The sequence below is a fragment of the Nuphar pumila genome, chromosome 4, assembly GCF_984573655.1.
Source record: "Nuphar pumila chromosome 4, dmNupPumi1.hap1.1, whole genome shotgun sequence".
Classification (NCBI taxonomy): domain Eukaryota; kingdom Viridiplantae; phylum Streptophyta; class Magnoliopsida; order Nymphaeales; family Nymphaeaceae; genus Nuphar; species Nuphar pumila.
In genome coordinates this window covers 35,331,088-35,345,204 of record NC_143252.1, presented here as the reverse complement: position 1 = coordinate 35,345,204, position 14,117 = coordinate 35,331,088, and the positions used below count along the sequence as shown (strand labels likewise).

Sequence of the window (14,117 nt, the reverse complement as noted above, 5' to 3'; positions counted from 1 at the left end):
GGGAACATACATCCAGTAGCAGTCTGAACTATTGTGCACATGTTTCTCACACATCTAACATGTGATGTTGCTATTCAGACGTGGTCCACCACCAGGAGTCGGTAGAAGCCCTTCACCTCTACCAAAAGAATTGGATCTACTGCGTCCTCTACATCTTCCACCACGACCAGGCCCAAAATATAAACCAGTAAAGAGAACCTCATTAAATGACTGGTCCATGTTCTTCTTTCCAGAGGAGTTGCCAAGATCAAACATAGCTTCATGTTACAACAAAATGGAACACAACTTATCAAAAGAAAGTCATGGTCTCTGTCTTGAGTGCATGGTGACAAACATGTTAAATTTTGACCCCAAACCTTGAAGGGCTTGCATGCATACATGCTCATCGACAACATGCACACCTATCACTGCAGGTTGGTCAGTGATAGATTTACTTTACTTAGATAATCTATCACACTGGAATCTCCTCTGGCAATCCTCCCAAATTCTCCTTTCAAATGATAGATTTTTGGTGTAGAGATCTGCTCAAACCAATGATGCAAAATTTGCTAAAGATCTCGAGCATGAACGCATGTGGGAATATTAAGTAAGACTTCACGAGATAGATTTGCCGTGATATAGGCTACAATGGCTTGGTCATTTTTTGGACTATATGAAAAAATCTGGATTGGGCACAACACAAGTTTATCTGTCTGTTTGCCATCTCTCGGTTCTGACTGCAATATGAACTCTGCATGAACAAATAGAATCTCATCGAGATGCCCAATCAAGCCATGGTTGCTTATAAAGGGGATGATTTGTTTCTTTCCAAGTGACAAAGTTTGGAAGAGTCTAACTTGTTAGAGACAAGTTGACTAAGAAAGGAAAAATTGATGGGAGAATCGGAACTTAGTTAAGCCATGACAAAAAGCTTATCGAGCCAGAATTTCGAGGAAGACAGAAAGAAGCAGCAGTCAACTATCACCAGTAGGCCCCTTTTTTTGGCCGGTATTTCTTCTTCTTTTTTCGCTGCTATGCTTTTTTTGTTTGCTAATAGATAACAGCAGCTGCAGACTTAATGAGAATCTGCGAGCCCTATGTGACGTCTGCCAAGAAAATATATATATTTTTAAATCGCAAAGAATTAAAGAGATGAATATAAAAGAAATATGACAGATTATGAGCAGAATATATGGAAAAAAGAATGAAAGAAAGAAAAGAACAAAAACAAGAAAGAATACTAAAGGATTAAAGAAAGGTAACAATGACAATCCAACAAGAAAAGGATGAAAAGAATCAATGGAAGAGAGGAAACAATTCAGATCTGAACCTCTTTAAGGTTCCTGGGTTTTTTTGAAGCAATGATAGCTAGAGTCTTTTTTTGAAGAAATCGATGATAGAAAGCAAAATATGAAAGGAAAAGAAGAAAAATAAAGAAGCAAGAAGAGAAGAGGATAAAGATCACCCTACCAGCAGCCTTTGATTTGATAAGATGCTTATTCTCTCCCCTGCTCTGATACCGTGTCAGATTTCGCAGAGATGCAGTCTTTGGGAAGCGTGCAAAGTCTCTCGGGTAATGTGCCCTAGATATCCAAAGAGAGAGAGAGAGGGTCGTTCTTCTTTTCTGATTCTTAGAGGATGCCCTATGAATCCATTGATATATAATAGTAACATGTACAAAAATACCCTTACAAAGAAACTGAATTACAATAATACTGATATAGCACAAATGACCAAAATAACCTCTGCCAGGACATTACCTCTATCATTAACATATCTAACATTAAACTAGTTATGTTTAACATTAACTATATTCAACCATATTAAAATGACTAAAATACTCTTAAAAGAAGACCATTTTGAGAATGCATGATTACTTTTTTGGGCATTATAGGTCTTTTGAACTTTAAGGAAATGAAAATTCAAATACCTTTTCCAAAAAAGTAGTTTTATGAATCTATCAAAGTTAACTTTTTGACCTCAAAAAGTAACCATGCATTTTAAAAAAGGTTGTCATTTTAATAAGGTTGAATCCATCTAATATCAAATACAACCAGTTTAATGTTAGATAAACCTTATATATATATATATATATATGCATTTGACACTCTTCAAGCTTTGTAAGAGAGAATGCGGTTAACACCTTCATACTATCCCTGTTAAAAGCTTTCCATGTATCTCCTCTTTAATCGTGTGCACCATCATATGTAATTGTCCTTTTCCTGGTTAGTTTATGATGGTTAGTTTATGATGATTATTATAATTTTGAAATTATATATATATATATATATACATTTGACACTCTTCAAGCTTTGTAAGAGAGCATGCAGATAACACCTTCATACTATCCCTGTTAGAGGCTTTCCATGTATCACCTCTTTAATCGTGTGCGCTATCATATGTAATTGTCCTTTTCCAGTTTAATTTATGATGATTACTATAAATTTGAAATTATGAGTTGTAGGCACTTTCTAAAATTCTCTCTCTCTCTCTCTCTCACACACACACACACACACACAAGGATATCATCTCTATTGCATCTCACTGCTTCCGTTTCAGGGACCCCTCGCTTTTTATAAAGGTTTCATCCCCAACTTTGGCCGTCTTGGCTCATGGAATGTGATTATGTTTTTGACACTAGAGCAGGTAAAACTTTTGACTTTTTGACAGCAGATTTTTTCCCCCCTTACATGCTGCCTTCTATTCTTTTCTGAAGTATGAATAGAGATCCCAATGCAATGAGAATCCCTCTTTCTTTCTCACTTATACATGTATATTAACTTTTGATGACATTTAACAGGCTAAGAAGTTCTTCAGAAGAGAAGTGCCCAATTAACTTCTTAGGATGACTAGTCTGCTTCTGGTATTTGGATGGAGATTAGCAATTTTGCTTGCGCTTATAGGTTTGACTCTCTAATATGGAAAATTCTTCTCATTGATGAGACATTGCTGTGGATTGCATTTAAACTTAGTAAAGTATATCTTTCTTCAATTTGGCAAGTTCATCCAGTTTCCTGCCCATCCTTGTAGTTGCTCAAAGCTGCTGTGTGCTTTGAATTTTAAATGTCATTCTTGCTCCAAGAGAGCATTAAGCTTCTAACAGTCATCCATGTCCAAGGAGGCTTTGGATTTTGCAGCTACTGACAAAATCTCTAGCAAACTTGAAAATAATGAATGAAGTGTAAAATAACAACATTTAGATTTGGGGTAGTTTGTATCTTTTCTTTTCGAGTTTTCAACAGACTTTCTGCGGTTGTTTTTTTTTTATCGACATAAGGTGCCTGGTGTAAGGGAACATCATAGCAGCAGCAATACATGATTTAAGTTTGCTTTTGAGGCCTGGAAATTGGCTTTTTTGTTGTAATTCACACTTTATCATCTGACAGATTTTCATGAATTTGGTCTCTTCACCTTCTCTAGCACGCGAAGCTGCTAATATGTGTCTGGTGCATCAGTTGATTGATCACATTACAATGGCTTCATTGTTCCAATCCCCACATGAGGTGTTTCCCCTTGGATTATAAAAAAACAAAACAAATGAAGCCGGTGGTGCATGGGTCTGCCGTTGCTTTATGATGGTTGATGCACGTAAGGCTGGGTGGTTGTATCCTCAACCCGGAGTTTTGCCTCGTAGGGTGGCGGGTCTATTAAGTGACCAGGTTCTCAGTGAGGGTTCCTTTGTCCTAAAAAACAAATGAAGCAGATTTACCACAAGGTTTTTGCATCTCTGCTGCATAGAATTCATGTAATGATCATTATTTTTTTTCTTTTTGAGATAACTGGGGAAAATCATCTTGCTCACTGAGTTCATTAGCGTAAAACCCCAAGTTCCCCTTAGTTCAATAGGGAGTGTAAGGCAAAAGTCCCTTCTCATAAAAGTTACAAAATAATATCTGAAGCAAAAGAATTCCCTTCTCAGCGTTTCTATTGAGTCTTCATAAATTTCATAATTAGAACTGGCAATGATGATGAGTCCTATACTCAAAGTTTTAAATTTAGGCAAATGACAAGGGACCTATTTAGCAGAAGTAGGGCTGCACAAGAACCGGCCCTTGGCTAATAAAAGAGTGTCCAAGCTCTCAAGCCGATCTTGAACAACCTTTGTTCAAACTTAACTCGGTTCAAGCTTGAGCAAGCTCAAGTCAGGCTTGGCTAGGCTTGACCTATTGAACTTATTGAAAAGAAAAAAGAAGTCTTCTTCTGAAGCATTTGGATCAATCTTGTTACCTTTTGCGATGAGATCAAAACTCCTAACCTCATAGGACTTTCTTGTTTGTTTGTTTGTTTTTATATTTATAAACCGAAGAAACCACACCCCACACGAAGAACTGATCATGCTGGCTTTGCCTGCCATTCTGCCTTTACCACCCGTCAAGCGGCTAAGGGCCCACTCCACTTTGCCAACTCCTCTTAGTGTGCTCTTCTTAGCTTTTGTGCAGGAAAAGATGTATATGAACATGTTAATGTACACATTTAACAAGATTAATTGAACATAGTCTAGTTGTTCTCCTGTGGCCTACTTTGTACAATTGTGTCCAAAGTTTGTTTTGCTTAGGTTGAGTCGTGATGTAAGTGTTGAGTCACTTGTAACTTTCTTCAAGCTACCCTTTCACTTTGGTTTAGGTTGATAAATACCCTGAAGGGTTAGCCCATAGATTTGAACTCTAATGAGCTTACGGGCAAAATTGTGAATGAATGCAAATGTGTTGAGTTTTCATTTGTTCACCCTCGTTGTGATTACTTTCAAGTGATTGCAATTTCTCTCTCTATTCTCTCTCGCTTTCTTGCACTCTCTATTATCAAAGCTTCCGCAACATCAAGCGACCGACCAGAAGGCTTGCGACGGTAAGGAAGGACCATCGTGCCACACTAACCTATTAAAAAAATAGGCTCGTGACAAGTGGTATCAGAGCCCGTTCTCGAGCTGGAAAAGAGACCCCAAAGTTGGTGTTGAGAGACGTGCCGACATGCTACGATTTGTGAGTAAGACATCGTGGCACCCTAATACAACTTGTGTAGCACCAAAGGTAAGGCAATTGTCGAAGTTGAGGAAATGGGTTCACCTCGAGGCCATGAGCAGATTGTCGAGACTGTCAATAGACTAGTGGTTGATGTAACTTCGCATAAGAAAGCAATTTTATGCACATTTGAGTCATTCGGAGGGCTGGACGACGAGGTGACGAGCCTGCGTGAGCAGGTGAATTTGCGGATGGGACAAGTTACTTCGCTAACTACGACAGTGACTACCCTGTAGACTGAAGTAAGAAAATTTTAGTTGAAGAATTGCACTTTGCAGCAGACTGAGACGCTAAATGATAGAAATGATGATAGGCCATCAAAGATAGATGTGTCGAGGCCAACAAAGTTCAACGGTTCAAAGGATAGTGAGGTCATAGAGAACTTTCTGTTCTAGGTGAACGACTACTTGGACATTCAGAACGTATTGGTCAAGGACCTCAGGGTGAAGGTTGCAATAGCTCTGCTCGACAGAGATGCTATAGCCTGGTGGAGAAGAAAATATAGCAACATGGAAAGAGGGCAATGCATAATTGATACATTTGAAGCCTTCAAAATTGAGCTACGAAACTACTTTATGCTGAGTTATATCCAACGTCAAGCTTATCGGATGATATCAAAATTGAAGCACACTAGAGCCTTAATAGATTATATGAGGACGTTCTAGAAGCTCATGCTGGATGTACCCAATATGCTAGATGAAGACAGACTCAACTGGTTTATTGCGAGACTACAACCTTGGGCAAAGTTCGAAGTGGAAATGAGCAATCTCGAGACTTTGGAAGATGCATGTGTGACGGTCGAGTGACTAGTGGATACATAACACAAGTTCTTCACTCCATCGATTAAGGCTAGGAAAAAGTTGGATCATGGAGGCAAGAAGGATGATCGGCGTGACAACAAGGGTGAGGCGTTGACCCAACACCATTTGACAAGAAGTAGAATTACAAGAAGTACAACAATAATAACAACAAGGGGCGGGTTGTGTCTTGTTGGTTCTGTGGCGATATGCACATCGTGAGGCAATGTCCAAAGCACCATGTAAAGGACCACAGACAAGCTAATGCAGTACAAGCTAATACAGTACAAGTAAAGAGTAGTGATGTTGAGGTCATGCAGCCCAGGATAGGAGTCATGCAGACCATAAACGCAGTTAAAAGTTGTGCAATCAAAAGCATACCGGTTAGTAAAGAGCTCATGTATTTGGAAGTCATTTCGAATGAGAAGTCTACTATGGAAATGGTAGACTCTGGGGCCATGCATAACTTTGTCTCACGGGAAGAGGCAGAGCGGTTGGACTTGAAGTCCGGGTCAAAGTAGAGGACCATGAAGACAGTGAACTTTGAGGCCAAGCAAATTCTTGGTGAAACAAGGGATGTGGCTATCCAAATCGGGAGTTGGGCCCGCAAAACCAACTTCTCAGAGGTGTCCTTGGATGATTTTTGAATGATTTTGGGCATAGAGTTTCTTCGCAACTAGAATATGATGTTGCTGCTGAAGGTTAACTCATTGATAATCATAGGGCTAAACTCTTCGCACATGGTGCAGTGCCTTACTCTTGAAGGCAAGACTTTAATGTTACCTACTATGCAATTAAAGAAGGGTGTCAAGCGGGGAGAGCAGACATTTAATAGTTGTCATGCGCACAAAATAAGGAAATGTAGAAGCAGTAGTGTCACTGACCCTTGCCCCACTGTTGGCGGAGTTTCGATGAGTGATGCCCTCAAAACTGTTGAAGCATCTACCGTCGAGATGCAAGGTCGACCATAGGATATAGTTGACACCTAGAACAAAGCCTTGTGCCATGGTCCCTTATCACATGAGACCAATTGAATTGAAGGAGTTGCGCAGACAGCTGGACAACATGTTAGAAGGGGGCATCACTCATCCTTCGAAAGCACCTTTTAGAGCCCTAGTACTCTTTCAGGTGAAGCATGATGGCTCCAAACGATTGTGTATAGACTACCGTGCATTGAACAAGGTTACAATAAAAAATAAGTATCGATTGCCACTGATAGTAAATTTGTTCGATCAGCTAGGCAGTGCCCGTATATTTTTTAAGCTAGGTATGCGATCGAGTTACTGGCAAGTAAGGATTGCGGACGGTGATGAGCACAAGACAACTTGTGTCACTCTCTATAGTGCATATAAATTTCTTGTGATGCCATTCAGGTTGACTAATACTACAACTACATTTACGACATTGATGAACAAGATCTTCTACCCCTACTTAGACAAGTTCATGATAGTCTATCTTAATGACATTGTGATTTATAACAGCAGCATGGAGGAACATGTCGGGCACTTGCGAACAATGTTTCATGTGCTAAAGGAGAATGACCGCTGTGTTAAGCGAGATAAGTGTCTCTTTGGCCAAAAGAAGATCAACTTCCTTGGCCACGTCGTGGGACGTGGTTTGCTGCGTATGGATGGACAAAAGATAAGAGCCATTTGGAAATGGAGTCTGCCAACCAAAGTGCCAGAGTTACGGTCATTCCTTGGCTTGGCAAACTACTATCGGCGGTTCATTGAAGGCTACTCCTTTATTGTTGCGCCCCTCACAGATTTGCTGAAGAAGAATTGGGTATGGCTCTGGAGAGAGCCTACCAAGATGCCTTTAATGGCTTGAAGAAGGCCCTGGTGAGAAAACCAGTGCTGCAGTTGTTGGACCACTCAAGACCCTTTTAAGTCCACATAAATGCTTTAGACTTCGCCATCGACAGAGTTATTATGCAGGAGGGTCATTCGATTGCTTACGAGAGTCAAAAGTTAAAGGACGCGGAGATGCGCTATACTATGCATGAATGTGAGATGATGATCATCATGCACTATTTTAAGATCTGGCGACACTATCTTCTAGGTGCCCAATTCATCGTCAAGATGGACATTATTGCCACAAACTATTTTCAGATGCAGAAGAAGCTAACACCCAAGTAAGCTCGATGACAAATATTTCTAGCTGAGTTCGACTTCGCTAACGTTGTTGCAGATGCCATTAGTCGCAAGACTAAACTGTCAGCTATGCGGGCAGAGCCTTCTGAAGTCCACTTGGAGGGCGCATTGCTGGACCGTATCAGAGAAAAGATACAACATGGCCCGACAACACAACCCCTTGTCTCCCTGACGCAGGCGGGAAAAACTTGGTGATTTTAGCTATGGGATGACTTCCTCGTGACTAAAAGAGGATGTGTCTTCGTGTCGCAGTGGGGAAGCCTTCATTGTGATTCGCTTAAGGAGTGTCATGATACTTTATGGGCTAATCATCCAGGTCAGGAGAGGTCCTTAGCACTCTTTGGCCGCGGTTACTATTGTCCATAGATGAAAGACGATGTGGAGGGTATGTGCGAATATGTCTCATCTGCCAACAAGACAGGAGGACTAACAAGAAGACTGTCGTCCTCCTTGAGCCTCTACCTATTCCAGAACGTCCTTAGAAAAGAATTTTCATGGACTTCATTGTTAGTTTGTCAAAGGTAGATGACTTCAGCTCTATCCTGGTGGTGGTTGATTGTTTCTCTAAATACACCACCTTTATCTCAGCTTCCAAGGAGTGCCTTGCAGAGAAGACAATAGAGCTATTCGTCAAGCATGTTGTGAAGCACTAGGGTGTACCAAGAAGCATTGTGATCGATCGCGATGCTCACTTCACGGGCAAATTTTAGCTTGAAGTATTTCGGCTACTCGGTTCTAATCTGTTATTTTCAACAAGTTTTCATCCACAGACGGATGGGCAAACAGAGTGCATCAATGGACAGTTGGAGGAATACCTTAGGCACTTTGTTAATGTCAATCAGAAGGATTGAGTGAAGCTCCTAGACGTAGCCCAATTCTGCTACATTTTTTAGAAGAATGAGTCTTTAGGCCACAGTCCATTCGAGATAGCTACGGGACAACAACTGTTGACCTCACACACTCTAGCCGTACAAGAAAAGGGAATGACATCTTTTGTCTATCAGTTTGTTCGAAACCGACACAAGCAGACCGAGCTGACAAAGTCATTTCTGCACAAGGCGGCTAAGATGATGAATAAGTGGGCAGATAAGCGTTGTCGGCATGCTAAGTTTCGTATTGGGGATCAGGTGTTGGTGAAACTTAACCCGAATCACACATGCATCTCTTGTGGACGACACCGCAGATTGATTAGGAAGTATGAGGGACCATTCACCATCATCGAGAAAGTGGGCAACCTAGCATACAAGCTAGACCTGCCCCCGAACTTCAAGGCGCACTCGGTGTTTCACGTGTGCAACCTGAAATTGTTCTATGTAAATGAGGGGGATCTGGAATGTAGCGTGCCACGACACGCTCCTATTCTGCAGAGAGCCCCGACAACACAACAGATCGAGAAGCGTCTCAGTAAGACCCTTCGCCATAAGGTCAACTACTTGGGCAAAGCAAAGAAGTATTTTTGGCAGTGGGATGAGATATTGAAACCGACGTGGGAGCCAACATTCTTGATGAAGAGCCTCTATCTAAATGAAGTCAGGGCCTACCATGAAACAGATGGCGCAGAGGGGCGGCACATGATTTGAAGAATGAAACTTGTTTCCCTGTGATATACTTTGTATAGTTGTGTCCAAAGTCTGGTTTTCTTTGGTTGAGTCATGATGTAAGTGTCAAGTCACTTGTAACTTTCTCTGAGTTACCCCTGCACTTTGGTTGAGGTTGATAAATACCCTAAAAGGTTAGCCCATGAATCTGAACTGTAATGTGCCTGTGGGCAAAATTGTGAATGAATGCAAATGTGTTGAGCTTTCTTTTGTTCACCTTCGTTGTGATTACTTTAAAGTGATTATAATTTTTTTCCCTCTATTCTCTCTCGCTCTCTTGCACTCTCTATTATCAAAGCTTCTGTAGCAGCAAGCGAGTGACCTCAAGGCTTGCAACACTAAAGAAAGACCATTGCGCCATACTAGCCTATTGAAAAAATAGGCCCATGATACTAGTAGTCTAGTCTACTATAGTGAGTTGGAGTTGATCAAGCTTGATTCATTTATTCAAACAAGCCTAGCTATATCTGTGCCCCAGTTCGGTTTAGAATATGCTCAAGGAAAAACCAAACTTAACTCTGGTAGCTCGACTCGATGAGGTTCCATACTCAGTGGCAAGCAAAAGCCCATAGAGGAAGGGGAGATGATATTAGATATATACCGAGCCCCTTAGCTGAAAATCATAGGGGCAGGTTGCATTGACCAAATCTGAACCCATGAATGTGTTCTTAATCAAAATAGTAGCAAATAACCCTTGGATTGTATTTTTCAATGTCAAAATACTGTTTTTTTTGAAAAGTGAAAATTCAGCATATTATAGGCCCTTGATTCTTCATCCATAAAGAAATTCTGATCTACATGTTGGAAAAACATGATCCGAGAGCTAGTTTCTACTAAACCAAACATCTACATCACATCTAGATGGTCAGATGTGCAATATAAATAAAAACCTGAATCCGAATAAAAACCCGATCCAAAGTGTAAATACTGGGTTTTAATTTAGTCGAGCTTTTATTTTTTTCATTCGAATATGAATCTGAATCCAAATCCAATTAAGCCAAACCCGATTAAGTTGGACATGTAAATATTATATAATATATGTATAGTTATATACATACTATACATATTATACATGTTATATATATATATTATGTACATATTATTATATGTATTATACACATATTATGTATATTTTTAGATATTATCAATTTTTAAAAATATTTATCTATGTTTTTTAAAAACGAGCCAGCTCCTGTTCGGCTTGTAAGGACCTCGGGCTTGGCTCAGCTTATGATAAGCTCGAGCTGGGGTATACCCTTAACGAGCCGAGCCCAAACACGGCCCGTGTACCAGCCCTACTCCCATCTCCATCACTCCTCCGTCTCATCTCTGGCTGAAGTAGTCATCCTGAATCGGCCCGTGCGTATCGTATCAGCAGTAAATCGATACAAAAACGACTTGATTTTTTTTTCAAATAAATCACAAAAATGCTTTAGAATAATTTTAATATTTATTATTATTTTTGCATTTTCGGACACGTGTCAAATGCTGGTTAAAAGTTAGCCGAATCGTTGGCCCAACAATTCAAGGGGCCAATGCGAATATGACAACACTGGGCTGAAGTACAAATGTGAGATCCGATGAAGTATGGATTCATTTGGATCTGAAATATGCACATAATAACATGGGCCTTGGGTTTTCCTCGTTATTGAGAAGACTGAAAACAAGCATTTTAGACGTAAAATGGACTCATGTTTGAATTTCACCCGGATCCGAAATGGACCCAACATAAACACCAATTCGAATCCATCCTATCGGGATATCATTCCATCGATCAAAACAAAAAATGATACAAGTACATATTCAAACATTATTTTAAGGCTCTGCATCCTGAATTTAAGCGTTGGATTCAGTTCTGACATATGAAGAAACCCGATCCACTTCTAACCTTGGCTCTGGTTACAAAAACGGATATGGTTTTCATGTCGACAGTTCACATCCAAATACGAAGATGAATCCATCTCCCGCTATTCGGGAAGTAAATGGTTCAGATCCGGATCGGATGTTGTCGATACCAAATTCAACTATTTGGATGTTTTCTAAAGGGATTCAGATACGGATGGTGAAAAGCTCATACCAAACCTAATTTTTACATGTAAACGAATTCCGGATATGCATCAAATCCGCATATCCATCGGATTCCGTAGCGAAAAAACCAAAACCATATCCGCATCTGATTATAATCGGATACGGATACGGTTTCGGTCTGACTAAACAAAGCCAGATTCAGACGAATATCGGATAAAATCCGATCCATTGACATCCTTAGCTGCGATCCTGCACCGTGCTGGGCCCTTACAAAGTTACAATAACCCTTAATGGTAGTGGCGTTACTGAAAATAATTAAAAACATCAGGTCAATTTAGAAACAGACGAAGCCTAAAAGGGCCGTCATCCTTTATCAGGGTTTTTCCTTCTCTGTCTTTTAGGGTTAGGGTTTCGTTTTTTGTTAGTTCCCCCTGCGGCAGTCTCTCTGGTTTTCGATCGCCGGCAAGAAGATGGTGAAGGGCAGGCAAGGAGAACGCGTCAGGTCTTCCTCCTTCTTCTGACCCATCTTCTCCTTCTCTTCGTCGATCTAGGGTTTTTCATTGATTTCGTTTTTTCTCCCGTTGTTTGCAGATTGTACGTGAGGGGAACCGTACTTGGGTTCAAAAGGTGAGATCCTAGTCGCGGAATTTGTATTATTGTAGTAGTAATCGTGTATTTCGTTTTTTAAGGTTTTGTTTAGGGAAGAGCGGATTGATTTTCCTGCATTTGAGGTTTTTTGTTAATCTTTTGTATTTGATTGAGTAGGTCGAAGTCGAACCAGTACGAGAACACGTCGTTGATCCAGATTGAAGGGGTTAACACCAAGGAGGAGGTCGCCTGGTACTGCGGGAAGCGGCTGGCGTATATATACAAGGCCAAGGTGAAGAAGGACGAGTCGCACTACCGGTGCATCTGGGGGAAGGTTACCCGGCCTCACGGGAACAGCGGCATCGTCCGCGCCAAGTTCAAGTCGAACTTGCCTCCCCGAGCCATGGTGCGTTGGCTTTTACCGCCTCTCAGCGTCGAATAATCGCTGGGTTTCAGAATCTTTTGCTGTTTGTCGTTGAACTTTTTTGCTGTAGGATTTTGGAATCACCTCTCTTGTAGAATCATGATGTGGGTTTGATGTCGTTTCGTTTTATGTTGGCAGGGTAATAAGGTTAGGGTTTTCATGTACCCAAGCAATATTTGAGGTATGGTGGCATTCTTGGTTTATTCATTTTATTTTATATATTACTATTCCTTTATTTCTTTTCATGTGTAAATTCTGAATTTATTACTTAATTCTGATACTTGTGTTGGAGATCTTTTAATTTCGGGTTTTGTACTCTATTTATTTGTTTTTTCTCATTGTTCGGGTATTCTTATGCACTTCTCTTTTTTCCCTCTTGCAGCTTCAATGATGTGAAGATTTCGCCTTAGGAGAATTTGCTCTGAGTCTGTATGGGTGTTTTTTTTGCTTATTGTGATATGTTTCAGATTTTCCTATTAAATTTTGGACTCATCTGCATGTTTAGCAGAATGCAGTTTTAGTATTCGGTAAAGTAGAAATTTGACATGGATATGGATGTTTCAATCCCCCTTTCTCTAAGGTCATGGTCTTTATGTATGTTTTGATTAGTCATTTTTATTTTATTTTTTAGAATTTTATGTCGGTCTCTATTAATCCCATCGTTTGTTCTGTCTGTTAATGATGTGGTTATATTCTGTTTTCGTACTCTTTGTTTGCAGTTTTCTTATTCAGTAAAGTAGAAATTGGACATGAATATGGATGTTTCAATGAATTTCCCCCCTTTTCTCTAAGCCCATGGTTCTTATGTATGTTTTGATTTGTCATCTTTATTTTCCAGCATATGGATACTTTGGCAACGGCTGCATTGCTTTTTTGTTTAGAATTACAGTTTTTTTTAATTTAATGTCGGGGGTTATTGGTCCTATCATTTGTGCAGTCTGTTAATGATGTGGTTATATTCTGTTTTCATACTATTTTTTTGTTATTCTCTTTTATGATGGTGTCACAAAAATTGATTGTATACATATCTCCTCAATGGGGATGCAAATAGTTCGGATTCTGATCAGATTTAGGCAAACCATATTTGACTAATTGGATTTTGGCTAAACGGATCTGAGTTTGGATGGTGAAAATATCATACCATATCCGGTTTTTACATGTAAATAGAGTCGGATATCCATCAAATTTGGATATTTGTCAGATTCTTTAGCAAAAAAAATCAGAACCGTCTGCATCCGATTATAATTGGGTAATATTTTGGTTTACCAAATGCAACTAAACAGATAAAATCTGATTCATTGACATCCTTACTCGAATTAAATTGCATGTTGAGAAAATTGGTTAAGTTTGCGTGCATAATTGTGCTTATTTGGACAACTTTGTTTGTTCAGTTGTTTATCATTTTCATGGATATAAGGAGTTAAGTAGGTAGATCTACATCCTGCTTCCTTCTGTTATTTTGCCATTGGGTACCCAGTAATGTTGTCAGCAATGAAACTTTTGCAGTGTTATTGTAAGCCTTATAAATGTTT

The 14,117-nt window shown here is 39.9% G+C and overlaps 3 protein-coding genes across 3 annotated transcripts in view; all 3 read left to right on the top strand.

Annotated features, from left to right (window-relative positions):
* Positions 1–3,373, top strand: part of LOC149839968 (mitochondrial uncoupling protein 1-like) — a 33,110-nt gene extending 29,737 nt beyond the window's left edge. Inside the window, exons 8-9 of the mRNA XM_090004293.1 lie at positions 2,539–2,625; positions 2,780–3,373. Coding sequence (XP_089860419.1) covers positions 2,539–2,625; positions 2,780–2,815 — 123 coding nt within the window. The 3' untranslated portion in view covers positions 2,816–3,373. The remainder of the gene's footprint in view (positions 1–2,538; positions 2,626–2,779) is intronic.
* A 5,557-nt stretch (positions 3,374–8,930) lies between these two features.
* On the top strand, positions 8,931–9,527 carry LOC149839967 (uncharacterized). The gene has a single exon (XM_090004964.1). It carries the CDS (start codon positions 8,931–8,933, stop codon positions 9,525–9,527), a length of 597 nt encoding a protein of 198 aa, XP_089861090.1.
* Positions 9,528–11,957: 2,430 nt separating this feature from the next.
* On the top strand, positions 11,958–13,182 carry LOC149839966 (large ribosomal subunit protein eL33w-like). Its single transcript, XM_090002945.1, has 5 exons — positions 11,958–12,075; positions 12,165–12,200; positions 12,339–12,567; positions 12,724–12,766; positions 12,968–13,182. Exons 1-4 carry the CDS (start codon positions 12,044–12,046, stop codon positions 12,763–12,765), a joined length of 339 nt encoding a protein of 112 aa, XP_089859071.1. The 5' UTR covers positions 11,958–12,043; the 3' UTR covers position 12,766; positions 12,968–13,182.
* Positions 13,183–14,117: the final 935 nt, after the last annotated feature.

Coding starts and splice junctions, on each gene's coding strand:
- LOC149839966 (XM_090002945.1), top strand. CDS start 12,044: ATGGTGAAGGGCAGGCAAGGAGAACGCGTCAG. Junction 12,201..12,338: donor ACCGTACTTGGGTTCAAAAG/GTGAGATCCTAG, acceptor TTGATTGAGTAG/GTCGAAGTCGAACCAGTACG. Junction 12,568..12,723: donor ACTTGCCTCCCCGAGCCATG/GTGCGTTGGCTT, acceptor TTATGTTGGCAG/GGTAATAAGGTTAGGGTTTT.
- LOC149839967 (XM_090004964.1), top strand. CDS start 8,931: ATGACATCTTTTGTCTATCAGTTTGTTCGAAACCGACACAAGCAGACC.